The following is a 22300-nucleotide window of genomic DNA, read 5'->3' on the forward strand; positions in this document are numbered from 1 at the left end:
GACTCAACACTGCCCATAGACTCAACACTGCCCATAGACTCAACACTGCCCATAGACTCAACACTGCCCATAGACTCAACACTGCCCATAGACTCAACACTGCCCATAGACTCAACACTGCCCATAGACTCAACACTGCCCATAGACTCAACACTGCCCATAGACTAACACTGCCCATAGACTCAACACTGCCCATAGACTCAACACTGTCCATAGACTCAACACTGCCCATAGACTCAACACTGCCCATAGACTCAACACTGCCCATAGACTCAACACTGCCCATAGACTAACACTGCCCATAGACTCAACACTGCCCATAGACTCAACACTGTCCATAGACTCAACACTGCCCATAGACTGAACACTACCCATAGACTCAACACTGCCCATAGACTCAACACTGCCCATAGACTCAACACTGCCCATAGACTCAACACTGTCCATAGACTCAACACTGCCCATAGACTAACACCGCCCATAGACTCAACACTGCCCATAGACTAACACTGCCCATAGACTCAACACTGCCCATAGACTCAACACTGCCCATAGACTCAACACTACCCATCGACTCAACACTGCCCATAGACTCAACACTGCCCATAGACTCAACACTGTCCATAGACTCAACACTGCCCATAGACTGAACACTACCCATAGACTCAACACTGCCCATAGACTCAACACTGCCCATAGACTCAACACTGCCCATAGACTAACACTGCCCATAGACTCAACACTGCCCATAGACTCAACACTGTCCATAGACTCAACACTGCCCATAGACTGAACACTACCCATAGACTCAACACTGCCCATAGACTCAACACTGCCCATAGACTCAACACTGCCCATAGACTCAACACTGTCCATAGACTCAACACTGCCCATAGACTAACACCGCCCATAGACTCAACACTGCCCATAGACTAACACTGCCCATAGACTCAACACTGCCCATAGACTCAACACTGCCCATAGACTCAACACTACCCATCGACTCAACACTGCCCATAGACTCAACGCTGCCCATAGACTCAACACTGCCCATAGACCCAACACTGCACCTCCCGGTTATCGCGGTGCAAAATAAGTTCAACGTACATACGTACGACAACACGTTTCGACCCGCCCCTGAAAGGATTTCGGCGCTACGCTCTGAAGTTTGGTGAAGTCTACAAATTTCCGCTCTCTCCCCGTCATCCACCTCCAGCCAGCCACTCCATCTCTCCACCCCCTTGACCTCACCGTTTCACCGAGCCCTCTAACTTCTGCGTAAAACAAAACAAAAACTCGCCCTCCCAGTTCTACCTGAGCCGCCAGCCACACTTGGCACGACGTAACAGTCACAGCTCAGCGTCTCCTCCTCCTCCTTCACCTACTCTGCCACCTCCCTGTCTGTCACCGCCTTGCGACCTCCCATACCACCACCCCCACCACTCCTCGCTTCGGATCGCTCTTTTAAGCCGAGTGGGCGACCGACGGGCGACTTGGACGCGTTTGGAAGTCGTTGCACGGTCGTCGCCGCCGTTACCGCTCACGCCGATAACGTCGGCAGGAGAATCTCTTCCCCCTCTCTTCCGCACACCCCCCCCCCCCCCCCGACAAGTCCGGCTTCCGCGAGAGAGACCCCCGAGAGAGGAGAGATCGTTTTTGGAGAGTTTGAAGTTGTTTCAACAGCCGGGGCGGCGAGACTGCCGGCCGTACGGATTCACTCGGAAGGAGTTGCCTCCCCCCCTACCCCGCACTGTGAGTGTTGCGCGTGTGTTCGTGTGTTCGTGTGTTTGTGTGTTTGTGTGTTCGCGTGTTCGTGTGTTTGTGTGTTCCCGTGTTTGTGTGTTCCCGTGTTCGTGTGTTCCCGTGTTTGTGTGTTCCCGTGTGTTCCCGTGTGTTCTCGTGTGTTCCCGTGTTCGCGTGTTCCCGTGTTCGTGTGTCTGCGTGTTCGTGTGTCTGTGTTCGCGTGTGTTCCCGTGTTCCCGTGTTCCCGTGTTCGTGCCGAGCGATTCCGTACGGTCGTAAGCCGCTAAGTTTGACTGTGTGTTGAACTTCTTTTGCACCATACGCAGCCAACTGTGCTAATCGGAGGTGCGACGTTTCTGTGTGTCGGGGGGCGGGGTGGCGTGATGGCGGATCGGCGCGTTGAGCTGCGGCGCGTGTGAGTTTGAGTTCACACTGCCTAATTGCGTATTTAGTTTCAAGCGTACAGGCCCCTGTTTCAAAACGGGACGGCTACAAACGAGAATGGGAGTCAAGCGAGACGGACACCGGCATGCGGAGTTTGCGGCGGTGTTTCGTTTTTGTTCCGTGTTTTGAATTTCGCGACCGCGTGTTTCCGATCTGCGGAAACAGAGGCTTCGCAGACCACTTTCGCAACAGCCGCGACCCAAAGCCGCGACCGAAACCCGCGGAAAAGGAGCAGAAAGCCAATGGTGGCACTCCACAACCCTCCGTGAGGTTGTGTTTTTTTGCGCGGCTTTGCGTCAAACTGTGAGCCGAATCGTCTAAAACAGAGGAGGGTCCTTGCCTGCAAACATCTGGCGTTTCACCAGAATTGTTTCAAGCGAACCTGACCTTGTTGATGAGTCAATGAACATCAAAACCAGTCCTTGCCTACAAACATCGGGCATTTCATCAGCATTGGTTTCAAGCGAACCTGGCTCTGCTGATGAGTCAATGAACATCAAAACCAGTCCTTGCCTACAAAAATCGGGGAGTTCACCAGAATTGTTTCAAGCGAACCTGACCCTGGTGATGAGTCAATGAACATCAAAACCAGTCCTTGCCTACAAACATCGGGCATTTCATCAGCATTGGTTTCAAGCGAACCTGGCTCTGCTGATGAGTCAATGAGCATCAAAACAAGTCCTTGCCTGTAAACATCGGGCGTTTCACCAGAATTGTTTCAAGCGAACCTGACCTTGTTGATGAGTCAATGAAACACGAAACCAGTCCTTGCCTACAAACATCGGGCGTTTCGCCAGCATTGTTTCAAGCGAACCTGGCTCTGCTGATGAGGTCAATGAAACATGAAACCAGTCCTTGGCTATAAAAATCGGGGAGTTCACCAGAATTGTTTCAAGCGAACCTGACCCTGTTGATGAGTCAATGAAACACGAAACCAGTCCTTGACAAAACATCGGGCGTTTCACCAGAATCTGTTTCAAGCGAACCTGACTCTGCTGATGAGGTCAATGAATATCAAAACCAGTCCTTGCCTACAAAGATCTGGCAGTTCACCAGAATTGTTTGAAGCGAACCTGACCCTGGTGATGAGTCAATGAATATCAAAACCAGTCCTTGCCTACAAACATCTGGTAGTTCACCAGAATTGTTTCAAGCGAACCTGACCTTGTTGATGAGTCAATGAAACACGAAACAAGTCCTTGCCTACAAACATCTGGTAGTTTACCAGAATTGTTTCAAGCGAACCTGACCCTGGTGATGAGTCAATGAATATCAAAACAAGTTCTTGCCTGTAATCATCTGGCAGTTCACCAGAATTGTTTCAAGCGAACCTGACTCTGCTGATGAGGTCAATGAAACACGAAACAAGTCCTTGCCTGTAAACATCGGGCAGTTCACCAGAATTGTTTCAAGCGAACCTGACCTTGCTGATGAAGTCAATGAACATCAAAACAAGTTCTTGCCTTTCGATTTAAAGCTTTCGTGACTGCAGGGATTCATCTTCTTGGTTCTTTCGGTAAAGTCACGTAGAAGGAAAATAATAAAATAATAATTAAAAAGCATAATTAAATAATATTTTTATTATTTTATTATTTTCCTTCTACGTGACTTTACCGAAAGAACCAAGAAGATGAAGTTCTTGCCTACAAAGATCTGGCAGTTCACCGGCATTGTTTCAAGCGAACCTGACCTTGCTGATGAGGTCAATTAATGTTGAAACCAGTTCAAAGTTTTGTTGAACCAATGCTGCTTAGAGGGGCACCGCGGCTGATGAGATGTGTGAAACTTAAATACTTTAGCTTTTTGCGTGGAGAGACGGATGTAGTTACTGTGCAGTATTTGATTAAAACATTCGCGCACGATTTGAATTAAATTTGCATACACAAACCTGTTTATCATGCCAGGCTCTCAAGGCTAACGCCGCTGAAGTGTAAAGCCTTATAATTCCTACTCTTAGTTCTTTCGGTAAAGTCACGTAGGTATAAAAGAAATTAAAATTAATAAAAATTAAATAATAAAATCGTGCACGACGTTTCGGAGGCAACACAAGTCTCCGTCATCAGGTGGGACCGTCACAGCCAGATTTGCTGTATCAAGTGAGGCAGAGTTTCCAACATGCAAGTTCTTAAATACCCTGCCTCACTTGATACAGCAAATCTGGCTGTGACGTCCCACCTGATGACGGAGACTTGTGTTGCCTCCGAAACGTCGTAATTTTATTATTTTATTTTTATTAATTTTAATTCCATTTTTTACCTACGTGACTTTACCGAAAGAACTAAGAGTATGAATCCTTGCAGTCACGAAAGCTTCAAATCTAGAAGCTTATAATTCCGCCAAAGTGGAAAGCGCGCGCTACGTACAACGTAGCAATGTGTGCTTAAAGCGACGTTAAGTTGGCATCGGTGATATTCACCCGCTGTGACGTACGGATCAGAGACAACCATCGGGAATCGGTGAGGCAAAGTGTAAACGCAGCTGAAAGGTTGTTGCAATGAAGCGTGGAGAGAGAGGCGCGTGTGTCGATGTCAGTGGGTTTTTTTTTCTTAAATTTTACAAATTAAGGTCCCGCTAAACTGCTTTGTAGCTTTTTTTCAGAAATTACCTGGCTTTCGATTTAAAGCTTCTTTCGTGACTGCAGGGATTCATCTTCTTGGTTCTTTCGGTAAAGTCACGTAGAAGGGAAATAATAAAATAATTTCGATTTAAAGCTTTCGTGACTGCAGGGATTCATCTTCTTGGTTCTTTCGGTAAAGTCACGTAGAAGGGAAATAATAAAATAATATTTATATTTCGATTTAAAGCTTTAGTGACTGCAGGGATTCATCTTCTTGGTTCTTTCGGTAAAGTCACGTAGAAGGGAAGTAATAAAATAATTTCGATTTAAAGCTTTCGTGACTGCAGGGATTCATCTTCTTGGTTCTTTCGGTAAAGTCACGTAGAAGGGAAATAATAAAATAATATTTATATTTCGATTTAAAGCTTTCGTGATTGCAGGGATTCATCTTCTTGGTTCTTTCGGTAAAGTCACGTAGAAGGGAAGTAATAAAATAATTTCGATTTAAAGCTTTCGTGACTGCAGGGATTCATCTTCTTGGTTCTTTCGGAAAAGTCACGTAGAAGGGAAGTAATAAAATAATTAAAATAAAACATCATAACATTTCGATTTTAAGCTTTCGTGACTGCAGGGATTCATCTTCTTGGTTCTTTCGGTAAAGTCACATAGAAGGGAAGTAATACAATAATAAAAATAAAACATAATACAATTTCGATTTAAAGCTTATTTCGTGACTGCAGGGATTCATCTTCTTGGTTCTTTCGGAAAAGTCACGTAGAAGGGAAATAATAAAATAATTAAAATAAAACATCATAACATTTCGATTTAAAGCTTTCGTGACTGCAGGGATTCATCTTCTTGGTTCTTTCGGAAAAGTCACGTAGAAGGGAAATAATAAAATAATAAAAATAAAACATTAAAAAATTATTCTCACGACGTTTCGGCCACAACGCAAGCAGCCGTCCTCAGGTGGAGAACAGGTCTGTCAGATGCTGTCTCTCCGACAGACCTGGTCTTCACCTGAGGACGGCTGCTTGCGTTGTGGCCGAAACGTCGTGAGAATTACTTTATTATGTTTTATTTTTATTATTTTATTATTTCCCTTCTACGTGACTTTACCGAAAGAACCAAGAAGAATTACCTGGCTGTTGACGAATGACAGCCCAGCGAATTGTCACGTGGCAATTTACAGCGGCAGTGAATCACTCTAAACGCTTGACCGTTGATTCTAAATGTGGAGGGAAAAACCGGGAGGACCCGGAGAAAAATCCACGTGACCACGGGGAGAACACGCAAACTCCAAATACGCAGCATCAGGCGTTAGCGTCGGGATCGAACCCTGGACCTCCTGTACACCAGGCGAGGTAGTTAACATCTCCTAGCCACCGTGGCACCCCCAAAGTAAAGCACGTATGTACATGTATGTTGAACTTCTTTTGCACCGTACGTAGCCAACCGTTCTAATCAGAGGTGCGGCGATGGGAAGGACAATAAACCAAACACCAAAAAGCAATTATAAAGAAATTAGTTTTCAATCGAGATAATTTAAAAGTGCCAATGCTCCAGGTGGCGCTTAGCTTCAGCATCCCACATACCCGCGCGCCTTACGAGATGTTAACTACCTCGCCTGGTGTGCAGGAGGTCGTGGGTTCGATCCCAATCCTGACGCCTGCTATATTTTTGGAGTTTGCGTGTCTCTCTCTCTCTCTCATCATCACGGTGGCTAGGAGATGTTGACTACCTTGCCTGGTATACAGGAGGTCGTGGGTTTGATCCCAATCCTGACGCCTGCTATATTTTTGGAGTTTGCGTGTCTCTCTCTCTCTCTCATCATCACGGTGGCTAGGAGATGTTAACTACCTCCCCTGGTGTAGAGGAGGTCGTGGGTTCGATCCAGACCCTGACGTCTGCTGCTGTATATTTGGAGTCTGCGTGTCTCTCTCTCTCATCATCACGGTGGCTAGGAGATGTTAACTACCTCGCCTAAAATGCAGGAGGTCGTGGGTCTCATCCTGACCCTGATGCCTGCTGCTGTATATTTGGAGTTTGCAGGGCTCCCTCTCTCCGTGGTCACGTGGGATTTTTCTCCAGGTCCTCTTGTTTTTTTTTTATCCCCTCCGCATTTCGAATCGACATCACGCGCTCAGTATATTTGTCCGCCATAAATTTCCACGATATAAAGGAAGGAGTTTTAAATTTAGATGATTTAAAAGTGCCATAGCTTCGGGTGTCGCTTGGGCCCCCCAGCATCCCCGCACATAACCTGCGGGCCTTACGCAAATAACCGGGTGACGGTCATCGCAAAGCACGGGACGGGAAGCTGTGTGGCTCACGGACCAGGTACCACCTGCCACTTCATTTGACCTGCTCCCCCACCACATTTTGGAAACGCGTATTTAGATGCAATCACATACCTGCATTTCCCATAAATATGCTAAATTCCTCTTGATATGCAAATCATTTTGTCAAGGCGCCCTTCCCCCCCTTCCAACCCAGCTTAAATATACGCTCCAAGCCTGGTGGTGTTTCATTCAGACGCTGTCTCCCCGACAGACCTGGTCTTCACCTGAGGACGGCTGCTTGCGTTGTGGCCGAAACGTCGTGAGAATTATTTTATTTCGATTTAAAGCTTTCGTGACTGGAGGGATTCATCTTCTTGGTTCTTTCGGTAAAGTCACGTAGAAGGGAAATAATAAAATAATAAAAAATATTTAAATAATAACATTGTAATTCTTTTTTTTATTTCCATTCTACGTGACTTTACCGAAAGAACCAAGAAGATGAATCCCTGCAGTCACGAAAGCTTTAAGTCGAAATGTATTTAGATAATTTAGATCACTTCGCTGCTGTAAATTTCCACGTCATTATTAAGCCATTTTTGTTGAGCCCATGCTTTGTAGCCAAATCGCTTCTGAGTGACTCGGCTTTTGGTGACACGTAACATGTGCTTGAGTAAGCACTGTGCAAATTATATTATTGCGAAACACCCGGCTAACATTACCTCGCTTGTCTTGTCGATCTCGTGCGTGGAAACAGGAAACGCGTACAGCGGTATTTACCAACACACCATGCGAGCGCACGTGACGCAACGTAAACAACAAAGTTATTTGGGTAGCCGAGGGTTGTGCACAATGGGCTCAAGTCGGAGACGCCGACTCGGCTACTTCCCAGTCCCTGAGTTGACCCCCCCCCCAACCCCCCCCCCTCCCCACGGTGGTGCCGAGTGTCCGTCTGCGTCTGACTCAAAACGTCATCGGCAGCCACGATCGGTCCACTGCTGCGGATAAAGCCCTCAGCGAGCCCCAGAGGTCGCAAACGGGTTTTGATTCCTTACCCGTACCCGGCCGCACCAGGGTCGCAAATGGGTACCCGTACCTGTACCCGGTCGGGTACGGGTAGCCGTTCCCTACCCGTACCCTACCCGAAATGAGTGACAAACGGTTACTCACCAGTGACTCACGGCCTACTCGTAGCCGTACCCGGCCGCACCAGGGTCGCAAACGGATACTCATACCCGGCCGGGTACGGGTAGCCGGGTATCGGGTAGGGTACGGGTATCGGGTACCCGGTTGCGACCTCTGCCGAGCCCCCTCACTCTCCGATGATGTGGCAGCGTGTCACGTGACCCGGGGTTTAATCACGTGACCCGGCGTTTAATCACGTGACCAGGGTTTTAGTCGCGTGGTAATGGGGTTTAAAGTGTACAGGAGGTCGTGGTAACGGTAGAGGCACAGCCCTGCAATTGCCTGCTTGTGCCACTGCTAGCGGAAGGACCTCCGCTCGAGGGAGCTTCGGGGAGCCTCGAGACAGAGAGAGAGAGAGTATTTTAGACCGAATCTTCCATGCCGGCCAGCACATGACGGGAGACATGGCCATACCAACACTTTATCTCACCACTGTCGACAATTGAGCAAATGTACTACGTGAAACTAGTTTTATATTTGGAGTTTGCGCGCGTGTCTCTCTCCCCGTGTTTGCGTGGCTTTTTCTCCGGGTCCTCCGGTTTTTCCCTCCACAATTTTAGAATCGGCGTCGCGCATTCAGAGTATTTGCCTGCTGCTGTAAATTTCCACGCGATGATGATGATGATGATACGCTGCCAGTTTGTTGAGCTATCATTTGTGAAAAAGAGCTGTATCGCAGCTCTGTGTGGGACTTCACCTGGTGAAATAAAAAAAAACAAATCAAATATTTTTTTCTTTTCGATTTAAAGCTTTCGTGACTGCAGGGAATTCATCTTCTTGGTTCTTTCGGTAAAGTCACGTAGAATGGAAATAATAAAATAATAAAAACATCATGTTTTATTTTTATTATTTTTTTATTTCCATTCTACGTGACTTTACTGAAAGAAAAAACATGTTTTATTTTTATTATTTTATTATTTCCATTCTACGTGACTTTACCGAAAGAACCAAGAAAAATGTTTTCGTTTACAGAAACTCTCGCCGCCGTTTCACCCGCCGCGTCCGCGAAATCGCACTTGACCAGCGTGTTCCGTTCCGTTCTCGCTCACCGTTACGACCGCCTTGGCGTCGACCTTGCGTCGAAATCGCGTCACCGCGGTTTAATCACCGTCGATATTGCGCGCGTGCCACGCAGGAGCATGCCCGAGGTACGGGACATCATGGACGCCCTCCCCGGGGAAAGCGAGGAGCCCATCGCAGCGCTTGGCGTCATCTCCTGCCCTTCGAGCGTGCCGCTCGGCTACAGCGTGGTGAGTGGCGGGCGCGACGGGGTGAGCACAAGGGCAGGTCCCCTCCGATGCGTTGGGGTGTCAGCACGGGTGGCTAGGAGATCCCACCTGATGACGGAGACTTGTGTTGCCTCCGAAACGTCGTGATTTAAAATTTTATTTCTATTATTATTTCTATTATTTTTTATTTTTTACCCCACGTGACTTTGCCGAAAAACCTACGAGTATGAATCCTTGCAGTCACAAAAGCTTCAAATCTAGAATTAACTATCTCGCCTGGTGTACAGGAGGTCGTGGGTTCGATCCCGACCCTGACGCCTGCTGCTGTATATTTGGAGTTTGCGTGTCTCTCTCTCTCTCATCATCATCATCATGGTGGCTAGGAGATGTTAACTACCTCGCCTGGTGTACAGGAGGTCGTGGGTTCGATCCCGACCCTGACGCCTGCTGCTGTATATTTGGAGTTTGCGTGTCTCTCTCTCATCATCATTACGGTGGCTAGGAGATGTTAACTACCTCGCCTGGTGTGCATGAGGTCGTGGGTTCGATCCCAACCCTGACGCCTGCTGCTGTATATTTGGAGTTTGCGTGTCTTTCCGTGGTCGCGTGGATTTTTTCCGGGTTTTGCTTTGTGTTATTGCGTTGTCCTCATCACTTGATCTCTCGTCACTTTGTCTCTCATCACTTTATCTCATCACGACCTACGTGACTTTACCGAAGGAACCAAAGAGTATGGATTCTTGCAGTCACGAAAACTTCAAATCAAGATTTGTCTCATCACTTTATCTCTCGTCACTTTATCTCTCATCGCTTTATCTCTCATCACTTTGTCTATCTCTCTCTCTACAGTCGTGTACAGTTCCCAAATGAATAACGAGGTAATCCTGTGTTTAAAACTAAACATCCATTAGCGCCATTCTCATCATTCTGCACTCAGACCGTGCGTCTTGTTGACTCCCCCAGCCCCGCTCGCTGTTTCATTCAAGTCCAGACGTGACTTCGACCTTGACGTCGATCATTGCGACTAGCACGAATCTCCCGTGTTGCATTCTTACCATGCACTGTGTGCGCCAGAGGTCGCAACCGGGTACCCGATACCCGTACCCTACCCGATACCCGTACCCGGCCGGGTACGGGTACCTGTTTGCGACCCTGGTGCGGCCGGGTACGGGTAGGCCGTGAGTCACTGGTGAGTCACCGTTTGTCACTCATTTCCCAACGTCTTGTCTCTTCTCACAATTCAAGTTCCTAGAATCAACCCACCCGCGCCTGCAACATGGCTTCATCCCAGAGGTCGCAATCAGGTACGGGTACGGCCGGGTACGGGTACCCGTTTGCGACCCTGGTGCGGCCGGGTACGGGTAAGGAATCAAAACCCGTTTGCGAACTCTGGTGTGCGCTATCATCAAAGGCAAATTCCGGACGTCCCTACGCTCTGTTTCGTAATGCTGCGACTGGTTAAACGGCACGACCACCACCACCATCAACGTCACCGCCACCTGCTCTGGCCGGCCGCCACTGTGTGTTGGTTTCTCATTGTCGGCTCGGTTTTGTTTACCCTCCGTGGTGACCACCTCCAGTGTCTTGGCAGTGCTAAGCCCCTCACCTTCACCGACACCCAAAGACAAAGGTCCCCCAGACGACTGTTGGGGCAAGTGCTGTTAGCGAGCGGCAGCAGCAGCAGCACCTTTGTCTCCCCCCCAGTAGCGATGTTTCTTACACATCGTACCAGGTACTCGATTGAGGCTGAGTTTTGACCCTAGGCGGAGGCTCAGGGCTGTTTCGGATAATCGCCACTGGTGATGTTGTTGGCCGTGAGCGGGAAATCGAACTCTGGTCGCCGGGTTCGTAGCCCAGCGTGGCGCTAACCGCTGCGCCACCGCTCCTCGCCGACCCGTTCACCCCCCCCCCCATCCCCCACCTCCCACCCTTCCTCCCTTCCTCGACGTAAAACAAAGAGTTGAAAGAAAGAAGGAAAAAAACAAAGAGAATTTCCTTTTTGGCTCCGAATCGGAAACCGGCTTGGAGCTGCGTTAATGTGCAGTGACATCATCATCATCATGGGCGTCTGGGGGGCTGAGCGATGTGTGTGGTGTGTGTGGGGTGGGGGTGTGTGTGTGTGGAGTGGGGTGTGTGTGGTGTGTGGTGTATGTGTGGTGTGTGGGGGGATTGTGTGGGGTGTGTGGCGTGTGGGGTGTGTGGTGGGGTGGGTGTGTGTGTGTGGGGTGTGTGGTGGGGTGTGTGTGTGTGTGGTGGGGTGTGTGTGTGTGGGGGTGTGTGGGGTGTGTGTGTGTGTGGTGGGGTGTGTGTGTGGTGTGGGTGTGTGTGTGGGGTGTGTGTGTGTGTGTGTGGTGGGGTGTGTGTGTGGTGTGGGTGTGTGTGTGGGGTGTGTGTGGTGTATGTGTGGGTTGTGTGTGTGTGTGGGGGGTGTGTGTGTGTTGTGTGTGTGGGGAGCGGGAGTGCAGCGGTTAGCGTGCTGCACTACGAACCTGGCGACCCGAGTTCAATTCCCGCTCACGGCTAAAACCAGTGACGATTATCTGAACCGGTCCTGGGCCTCCCCTAGGTCGACTCGGCCTCAAATGATTACCTGGTGCGGTGTTTAAAAACATCGCCACAGGGCAGACAAAGGCAACTGGGTGTGGTCCTGACCACCCACCCCCCTCGTATGCCGTGCCGGTTTTCATAGGCGCTCGCTAACAGCACTTGCCCCTGCAGTCTTTTAAGGCTACACGGGGGATCTTTGTCCTGGGTGTGTGGCTCAGCGGTTAGCGCGTCACGCTACGAACCCGGCGACCCGAGTTCGCCGCCAACACCGGTGACGGTTATCTGAACCGGTCCTGAGCCTCCCCTAGGTCGACTCGGCCTCAAATGAGTACCCGGTGCGGTGTGTAAAAGAAAGAAAAAAAAATCGCCACTGGGGAGACAAAGGCGGCCGGGCATGGCGCTGACCACCAGCCCCCCTCGTGTTTCGCTCCGACCTTCATACGCCCTGCTCCTTAACAACACTTGCGTTGTTGTGTCGTGTTGGTTGTGTCGTATTGCGTGCAACCAAACGCTGTGGGTTTCTTCCTCTGCAAGCTGCGGGTACCCACGTCACCTCCGCCACCACAAGTGGGCCTTCGTCCGTGATACGACGTGGTGCCCATGAACCTTCGATTGGAATTTAATTATCATTTAATTGGGGGAAATTTACAACAGCAAAATAATAAGCGGCGAAGACGATGTAGAGCCTTGGTTGTTTTCGAGCATTGCGTAACGCTTTTCAAGACGCGTCACGCTTCAAGCATCACAAGGAGGTGATGTCGCAAGTGATGACGTAATCGTCTTGGCCTGCAAGGTGAATCGGAATTAGAATATTGTATTTATGCTGCAGGGGGAATCCGATGAAATATAAAGCTCTTTTCGATTTAAAGCTTTCGTCACTGCAAGGATTCATCTTCTTGGTTCTTTAGGTAAAGTCACGTAGAAGGGAAGTAATAAAATAATAAATTCAGACGCTGTCTCCCCGACAGACCTGGTCTTCACCTGAGGACGGCTGCTTGCGTTGTGGCCGAAACGTCGTGAGAATTATTTTATTATGTTTTATTTTTATTATTTTATTACTTCCCTTCTACGTGACTTTACCGAAAGAACCAAGAAGATGAAGCTCTTTGTTTCCAGTAGGGGCACGGGGTCAGAACGTTATAACAGCAAACAGTACACAAACAAACACGATTGGAGTGCAGAGAGTACAAGAAATGTAAGCAAATCGATTTTAATATATATATGCAAATAAAACTAAACTCTTTCATTTTATCAGGTGAAGCCGACCGAGCTATTAGCTTATTGTTTCAGAAGCGACCCGTCCATCACAAACGATAGCTCAACGGTTTATCACCATCGCAGTAGCCAAATGCTCTAAATACTCTAAATGCACGTTGACTGAAACCAGAGGACCCTTGACAAAAATTAACACAATCACGGGAAGAACATGCAAATCTACATCAGGCGTCATCAGGGTCGGGATCGAACCCACGACCTCCTGCATAACAGGCGAGGTAGTCAACATCTCCTAGCCACCGTGATGATGATGAGAGAGAGACACGCAAACTCCAAATATACAGCAGCAGGCGTCAGGGTCGGGATCGAACCCACGACCTCCTGTGTACCAAGGGCGGTAGTTAACATCTCCTAGCCACCGTGATGATGATGAGAGAGAGACGCACACTCCAAATATACAGCAGCAGGCATCAGGGTCCGGTATCGAACCCACGACCTCCTGTACACCAGGCGAGGTAGTTAACATCTCCTAGCCACCGTGATGATGATGATGAGAGAGAGAGACACGCAAACTCCAAATATACAGCAGCAGGCGTCAGGGTCGGGATCGAACCCACGACCTCCTGCGCACCAGGTGAGGTAGTTAACATGTCCTAGCCACCGTGACGATGATTATGATAATGAGAGAGACACGCAAACTCCAAATATACAGCAGCAGGCATTGTCAGGGTCGAGATCGAACCCACGACCTCCTGCGCACCAGGCGAGGTAGTTAACAGCTCTCCACGGGCCGATCGTTGAGCAGCGTAGTGAACGGAGGAGCCAGTGCGTAGACTCTAGACGATTGTGCCGATGCCACCACCGCCACCACCACCACCGCCTGCAGGTTTTGTACCGCACTAAAGAACAAGCCTGTGCCTGTTCCAGTCACATTAGCCGAGAGCGTGTTCACCACACCCAGTCGGGGGAGTTTGTTCAATAAACACGTCTGCACAAAGATCCCCCGTGTAGCCTTGATCGGCGTTTGGGGCAAGTGCCGTTAGCGAGCACCTATGAAGGCCGGCACGGCACGCGAGAGGGGGGGTGGGTGGCCAGCACCACGCCCGGCCGCCTTTGTCTCCCTCGTGGTGATGTTCACACATCGCACCGGGTACTCGTTTGAGGCTGAGTCGACTTAGGGGAGGCCCAGGACCGGTTCAGATAATCGTCACTGGCATTGGCCGTGAGCGGGAATCGAACTCCCAGGGTCGCGCTAACCACTACACTACCGCTCCCCATACTACCGCTCCCACACACACACACACACGTACACACATTCTTACACAACACACACACACACGCTTGAAAACTGATATACATATACTGTATATGTGCAGCTACACATAAATAGAATTACTCACCCACACACACACACTCATATTTACCAAGACAACAAATACAATGATCCCCCTTGTAACCTCAATAGACTTGGGGCAAGTGCTGTTAGCAAGCACCTATGATGGCCTGGCATGGCACACGAGGGGGTGGGTGGCCAGCACCACGCCCGGCCGCCTTTGTCTCCCCAGTGCCGATGTTTAAATACTGCACCAGGTACTCATTTGAGGCCGAATCGGCGCTTGTGCCAGGTTAGGTGCGCTTTTAGGCCATGTGAAGTATCAAAGGCATGAATAGCCCAGGTTGAACAGTTATAACTGTGATAATTGATTTTTTTACCCTTTTATCTGGCAACAAAACTGACACCTTTTTTTACAAGGAGTCATGTTTGCATTGACCACAATACCTGCAGTCTGAATGCAAAAAAAACACAACTCTGATAATGAATGCACTGTCCTTGAAATTGATTGGTCCACACCCGAGACAGCTTTTCTTAGAGCCTAGTCTCACATGGTCCTTGAAGTTGATTGGTCCACACCCGAGACAGCTTTCCTTAGAGCCTAGTCTCACATGGTCCTTGAAGTTGATTGGTCCACACCCGAGACAGCTTTCCTTAGAGCCTAGTCTCACATGGGTTGGACCAGATGACGCCAAAAGGCGCACAACTCAAAGACAATGCACCATCAGAGTATGAGAGCTCGGGGTAAGCATTTACACCATTGGAACCTCCTTTGCCAGTAGCAAAATATGCTAATTGTTTTTTTACACAGTTATAACTGTGTATCTCTATTGTTCTCGTATGTATCTCTGTGTACGCATTTATGTGTATATTGAACTTCTTTTGCACGGTACGTAATAGATTTCGATTTAAAGCTTTCGTGACTGCAGGGATTCATCTTGGTTCTTTCGGTAAAGTCGCGTAGAAGGGAAATAATAAAATAATAAAAAATAAAACACAATAAAATAATTCTCACGACGTTTCGGCTACAACGCAAGCAGCCGTCTTCACCTGAAGACGTCTTCACCTGAAGACGGCTGCTTGCGTTGTGGCCGAAACGTCGTGAGAATTATTTTATTGTGTTTTATTTTTTATTATTTTATTACTTCCCTTCTACGTGACTTTACCGAAAGAACCAAGAAGAGGGTACGTAATAGCTCAACCTGAGCTCTTGATTGTTTGATATTTTGCTTTGCCTTGATGCTTTTCGCCCTTTGGCGTTCTCTTACCTAACACTGGTGAGACAATCACACGAATGGGGCTCTGGGCTCTGGTTTAGGCCAATCATTTTCAGGGACAATGATAACACTGGTCAACAAAAATTTTTTTTTTTCTGGCCGGGACTTTTGCAGCTGTTTTAGACATTTCAGGGTGCTGATTCCAAATCTGATCTCAGATTTGCTTTATCACATCTAATTTTTATGCCATCGGCATACCCCATTTTCATTGATTTTACCCGAAATTAACTCTGTCACTTATGATTGCAAGTTGTTGCGAGTCAGTGACTGCTTTAGTGTTAGAATATGGCGCTGTATTTTTAGAATAGTGTGTTTATAATATCATTTTATGTAGATATCCACATGTATTAAATATTTTTCTTCTGCAGTTTTTATTGAAAATGCAATATTTGATATCTCAAAAACCTGATGTGCTAGACAAAAACTGATGCCAGATTTGAAATCGGCACCCCAAAATTACCTTAAAACCATTGGAATACCTCATGCCAGAAAAAGTGTGACCAGTGTTATCAAAGCGCACGCTTGTTTTGCATCCTTTACAACAGGCATGATGTGCGGTTAGCGCAGACTCCGATGCCTTGCTATGTACGTATGTATGTTGAACCTCTTTCACAGCGTGCTAATCGGAGGTGCCAACCATGCAGTGGGTGTTTATTTGGAGTTTGAACATCTTAACACCTTCCTTATTCCTTGCCGGAAAGGGTAATGAAGCCTAATTTTCAGTTTTTGTTTTCCTTCATCATCTGGATACCGGCAGAAAGGGTCCCGCAGATATAAACGGGCACCGGTGGGGGTTGCCGCTGAAGCAGCGATTCATTTTGCACGTTCAATTGACGTGACACCTTTATTAATTGGGCTTTATCGGGGTGGCAGGGAGGGAGGGGTTCACAACAGGCATTTGTTTACGCGGCATAAACTCACCGAAAAGAAACGCAAATTACGGACCGCGATATATCGGGTCGCGTGCGAAAGCGCAAAAAAAAGATGAACTTGTTCGAATTATCGTTCGTTGTTGCGGTCGGCCCATCGGAACGGAAGAAAGGCGTCCGTGGGTTGGCTCCTGCTGATTCCATTAAACACTCAATGGAACGAGGTGAAAATGAGACCAGCGTCGTTGTACGTTCAGAACCAAAAGCCCTCTCCCTGGCGATTGTTTATTTTTTAAATCCTTTATATTAAGTTCACTTGCTTGCTTGCTTGCGCGCTTACGACCGTGCAAATCTTTCGGTCGTTTTTTAACCCACTTCCCGTGATCCAATCGAGCTGACATTTTACACACAGACTCGTTGTGCGTGACAATTTATTTTCGTGAAAAATTTTTTCCAAAATTTTCCACTTTTTAGGAAAAAAAAAATTTCATATTTCATTTCAAATACCAATGTGATAAAAATGAAACTCTTACTCAAGAAAAACAGAAATGAATAATAAAATAAAACCGATGCCACGCATATAAAGGATTTATAGTGAAAAACTTTGTTTTTACGGGTTAATTTTTTAAAGACTGGGCCACGCGCGGGTTGTTAGGTTCCGAACGTCGGGGCGTGCGGGTGGGCAGACTGGCTGATTTCATGTCGCGCGTTGTACAAATTTGAAAGGAACAAAAATTATCTCGGCAGTCGAAAACGATCCCAGTACGAGCTGGTCGACACTTTTGAAGGTAATTAATTTTGATCACTTTTTTGTTTGTCGAAGTGATTTGTCCCGTCACTCGACACGCGCGAGACAAATGTAACCTAGTGTGGTGGTGCCCATTCGGACGCTGTCTTCCCGACAGACCTGTTCTTCACCTGAGGACGGCTGCTTGCGTTGTGGCCGAAACGTCGTGAGAATTGTATTTTATTCTGTTTTATTCTTATAATTTTATTATTTCCCTTCTACGTGACTTTACCGAAAGAACCAAGAAGAAAAAAACGCATGGAACGTGCTAGATATTTCCTCTACGGATAGAAATTTGAGGGCTTCGCCAGACTGCAAATGCAGTGAGGTGGACTGATGCGACGCGCGAGTTGCGAGGGGGGGGTGAAGGACAATAACCTCTTGCCCCACCGTGTTGCCCTTTCGAGCATTTCTTACACAACCCAACCAGATGATGGCACGGCCTTGTGGGGATGTACACAATTCCCGCGGCATTGATTCAGGACGAGTAATCTATGGACCCGTTTTGGTTGACACATCGTCCGTTGGGCATGTGAGGAGCAGTGCAGCGGTTAGCGCAACGCACTACGAACCAGAGGTCGCAACCGGGTACCCGATACCCGTACCCTACCCGGCTACCCGTACCCGGCCGGGTACGGGTACCCGTTTGCGACCCTGGTGCGACCGGGTACGGGTAGGCCGTGAGTCACTGGTGAGTAACCGTTTGTCACTCATTTCCCAACGTCTTGTCTCTTCTCACAATTCAAGTTCCTAGAATCAACCCACCCTCGCCTGCAACATGGCTTCATCCCAGAGGTCGCAATCGGGTACCCGAACCCTACCCCGATACCCGGCTACCCGTACCCGGTACGGGTACCCGTTTGCAACCCTGGTGCGGCCGGGTAAGGAATCAAAACCTGTTTGCGACCTCTGCTACGAACCCGCCGACCCGCGTTCGATCGCCGCTCAATATCCGAACCGATGCTGGGCTCTCCCCGAGGTAGACTCCACATTAATAAATTCATCCCTTGGCGCGATGTGGTGTCAATGTCGACACGGGGAGGGAGACAAAGGCGTGTGGTGCTGGCCACATCACCCCCCCCCCCCCCTCGTATGCTGTCTGCCCCAGATGTTTGTGCAGGTAGATTCAAGAACGCGCAGATGAGCGTAGCATGTAAAAAAAAAAGCCATCGTCCTTATCTCTGTGCGTTGTTAAATCATTTTTCGTTGTCCAGCCTGCACTCATTTTTCTATTGCGATGAGCTTGGTCGTCATTTGCAGATTTGAATTGAGCCCTGTGTATGCCGTGCATCGAGGACGATGTATTTGTCACACACACACACGTGTTAACGTGTCTGTCCATTGCGTTGTGTGTGCCTGTGATTTGTACCCTCCCGCCTTGTGCTTAGATCGCTCGCACGATGGAAGGCTCTGATGCGGATCTGTGGAAGGACGGACTGTTCCGGGCAAAGACGAGCCGTTACCTGTGCTACACGCGCCTCCGCCCTCACAATAACGTGAGCACTCGCACGCAAAGACAACAGCCCCCGCCATAGCCTGTAACAGACTGTTGGGGCAAGTGCTGTTAGCGAGCACCTGTTAAGGCCGGCAACGACACACGAGGGGGTGGGTGACCAGCGCCACGCCCGGCCGACTGTCTCCCAAGTGGTGAGGTTTACACACCACACCATGTACTCATTTGAGGCCGAGTCGACCTAGGGGAGGCCCAGAACCGGTTCAGGTAATTGTCATCGGTGGTATTCGCCATGAACGGGAATCGAACTCGGGCCGCCGGGTTCGTAGCGCAGCGCGCTAACCGCTGCACCACCACTCCCCCCCCCCCCCCCCCCCCCCGTGTGTGTTCACACACGCGCACGCGCACACCACACACATACGGATGGTGCTCTTTAATCACACCGTGTGTCGGACAACCGCATGTGTGCGTGGTGTGCGTGGCGTGTGAGTGAGTGAAGGGCGTCACGGCAGAAACAATTGGCCGTTTCAAAAGCGTGGACTTGGTGTCTCTGAACAGGATAATGTTTCGGGCGCTTTCAATAAATAATCTCTCGGGAGACGAGACCAGAAATCGGAGACGCGTCACAGCCGCGACCGCCTTCATCGGTCGTGAAGGAAAAATAATAACAAAATAAAAATATAAGAATTTTAAAAAAATTATAAAAAAAATAAAAGGCGAAGGCACAGCCCCTGCAATTGCTCACTCGCACCACCGCTGGCGGAAGAGGCCTCCGCCAGTCGAGGGGGAGCTCAAGGTGAGAGCTCCCCTCTGGAGGGCATTTGGCCTACTCTTCCATGCCACATCACGGAAGAAGTGGTGGGAGGAAACCCACACTACCTCGCCTGGTACACAGGAGGTCGTGGGTTTGATTCCAACACTGGCATCTGTTTATTTGGAGTTTGCGTGTGTCTCTCTCGCTCTCTCTACCTGTGGTCGTGTGGATTTTTCTCCGGGTCCTCTGGTTTTTCCCTCCGCATTTAGAGGATCAACATCACTCGTCCAGAGTATTGGGCCGCTACAAATTTCCACGTGACGATGATCACCCACTTCGTCGAGCTATCATTCGTGATAGCGGGCCTGCGACCTGGTCATATAAAAAAAAATTGTTTAAATAGTTTAGTTTTTCACCTGACACCTTCATTAATTGGCCCTGCCGGAGGGATTTACAGCAACGCATTTACTCACACGCCGAACTAACCGGAAAGAAACGCAAATTACAAATCGTAATTTTGGGCCGTGAAAAGGGCCTGCGTGTGAAAGTACAAAAAATGATCGACTTGTCGTTACCCCGAGGCGTTCATCTTGGCTGTGCACCTCCGCTCGTGTTCGGTCATCCTCGCGCGTGCGTGACGTCACGGTGAGAATCTGAGACCTCTGGTGTCGGCGTCGAGATGAGGCTTGCCTCCCCCCCCCCCCTCTCCTGACCCTGAGAACAACGGCTTCTCTTCAATCGCCAGAGCCTCGTAATGGCGTACAAGAGGCCCAACCACGAGGTGGCCGGGCGTATCGGAGGTCTGGAGTCGCTGAGCCCGTGGCCGCTGAAATCCTGGGTTCTAAATGACGAACTAAAGTTTTTTAATCCGGCTGTGACGGTCCCACCTGATGACGGAGACTTGTGTTGCCTCCGAAACGTCGTGATTTTTATTTTATTTTATTTTTATTAATTTTGATGTTTTACCTACGTGACTTTACCGAAAAAACCTAAGAATATGAATCCTTGCAGTCACGAAAGCTTCAAATCTAGAATTAAAGTTTTTTAACGTTCTTTTTTATTTTATTGGATAGGGCCCCCGCTAACCGACCGCGGCTATATCGCGAATGATGGCTCAACGAAGTGGGGGGGCTTATCATCCGCATCGTGGAAATGTAGAGCAGCAGCCAAATATTCCGATGAACTCGCGACGTTTATTCTAAATGTGGAGGAGAAAAACCGGAGGACCCGGAGAAAAATCCACGGGACCACGGGGAGAACATTCAAACTCCAAATATACAGCAGCAGGCGTCAGGGTCGAGATCGAACCCACGACCTCCTGTACACCAGGCGAGGTAGTTAACATCTCCTAGCCACCGTGGTTCGAATCCAGGAGTCAGCCAGTCACCAATAACTTACTCACACAGAGACCCATAGAGACCCGCAGACTCGCACAGAGACCCGTAGACTCACACAGAGACCCGTAGACTCACACAGAGACCCGTAGACTCTCACAGAGACCCACAGACTCACACAGAGGCCCGTAGACTCGCACAGAGACCCGTAGACTCGCACAGAGACCCGTAGATTCGCACAGAGACCCGTAGATTCGCACAGAGACCCGTAGATTCGCACAGAGACCCGTAGACTCGCACAGAGACCCGTAGACTTTCACAGAGACCCGTAGACTCGCACAGAGACCCGTAGACTCGCACAGAGACCCGTAGACTCGCACAGAGACCCGTAGACTTTCACAGAGACCCGTAGACTTTCACAGAGACCCGTAGACTCGCACAGAGACCCGTAGACTCGCACAGAGACCCGTAGACTCGCACAGAGACCCGTAGACTCGCACAGAGACCCGTAGACTCGCACAGAGACCCGTAGACTTTCACAGAGACCCGTAGACTCGCACAGAGACCCGTAGACTCTCACAGAGACCCACAGACTCGCACAGAGATCCACAGACTCGCACAGAGACCCGTAGACTCGCACAGAGACCCGTAGACTCGCACAGAGACCCGTAGACTCGCACAGAGACCCGTAGACTCGCACAGAGACCCGTATACTCGCACAGAGACCCGTATACTCGCACAGAGACCCGTAGACTCGCACAGAGACCCGTAGACTCGCACAGAGACCCGTAGACTCGCACAAAGACCCGTAGACTCGCACAGAGACCCGTAGACTCGCACAGAGACCCGTAGACTCGCACAGAGACCCGTAGACTCGCACAGAGACCCGTAGACTCGCACAGAGACCCGTAGACTCGCACAGAGACCCGGTCACCACTGATGACGGCACACGCACCACAAAAAAGACAATGGCACAAAATGTGGCTGTGGACGTGGATTAGCGAAATTACCGTGCAACATCATTATTTTATAAACATAATTGTGCGTTCCATAGTCTATGCATGCCCGATTAGTGTGGTTTGCTTAGGTACGGTGCGAAAGAAGCGCAACATACATACCTACCTCTCTCTCCGAGTCAACCTCTCTCTCTTGAGAGTGAATACATTGATAATTGTTTTTTTTACCCTTTGATCTGGCGACAAAACTGACACCTTATTTTACAAGGAGTCATGTTTGCATTGACCACAATACCTGCGGTCGGAATGCAAACAAAAAACACAACTCTAATAATGTA

General features: G+C 49.0%; 1 protein-coding gene across 3 annotated transcripts in view; it reads left to right on the plus strand.

Moving 5' to 3' along the window:
- Positions 1-22300, plus strand: part of LOC144736571 (multivesicular body subunit 12B-like) — a 59601-nt gene that overhangs the window by 22560 nt on the left and 14741 nt on the right. For 2 of the 3 annotated variants that reach the window (XM_078619126.1, XM_078619125.1), the window contains exons 2-3: positions 9344-9458; positions 18854-18961. In XM_078619126.1, coding sequence (XP_078475252.1) covers positions 9348-9458; positions 18854-18961 — 219 coding nt within the window. In that variant the 5' untranslated portion in view covers positions 9344-9347. Of the gene's footprint in view, positions 1-590; positions 1753-9343; positions 9459-18853; positions 18962-22300 lie in introns of those variants that run through there. The other variant, XM_078619127.1, reaches the window with a different exon arrangement.

Source organism: Lampetra planeri, chromosome 61 (assembly GCF_965212315.1).
Source record: "Lampetra planeri chromosome 61, kcLamPlan1.2.h2, whole genome shotgun sequence".
Classification (NCBI taxonomy): Eukaryota; Metazoa; Chordata; class Hyperoartia; order Petromyzontiformes; family Petromyzontidae; genus Lampetra; species Lampetra planeri.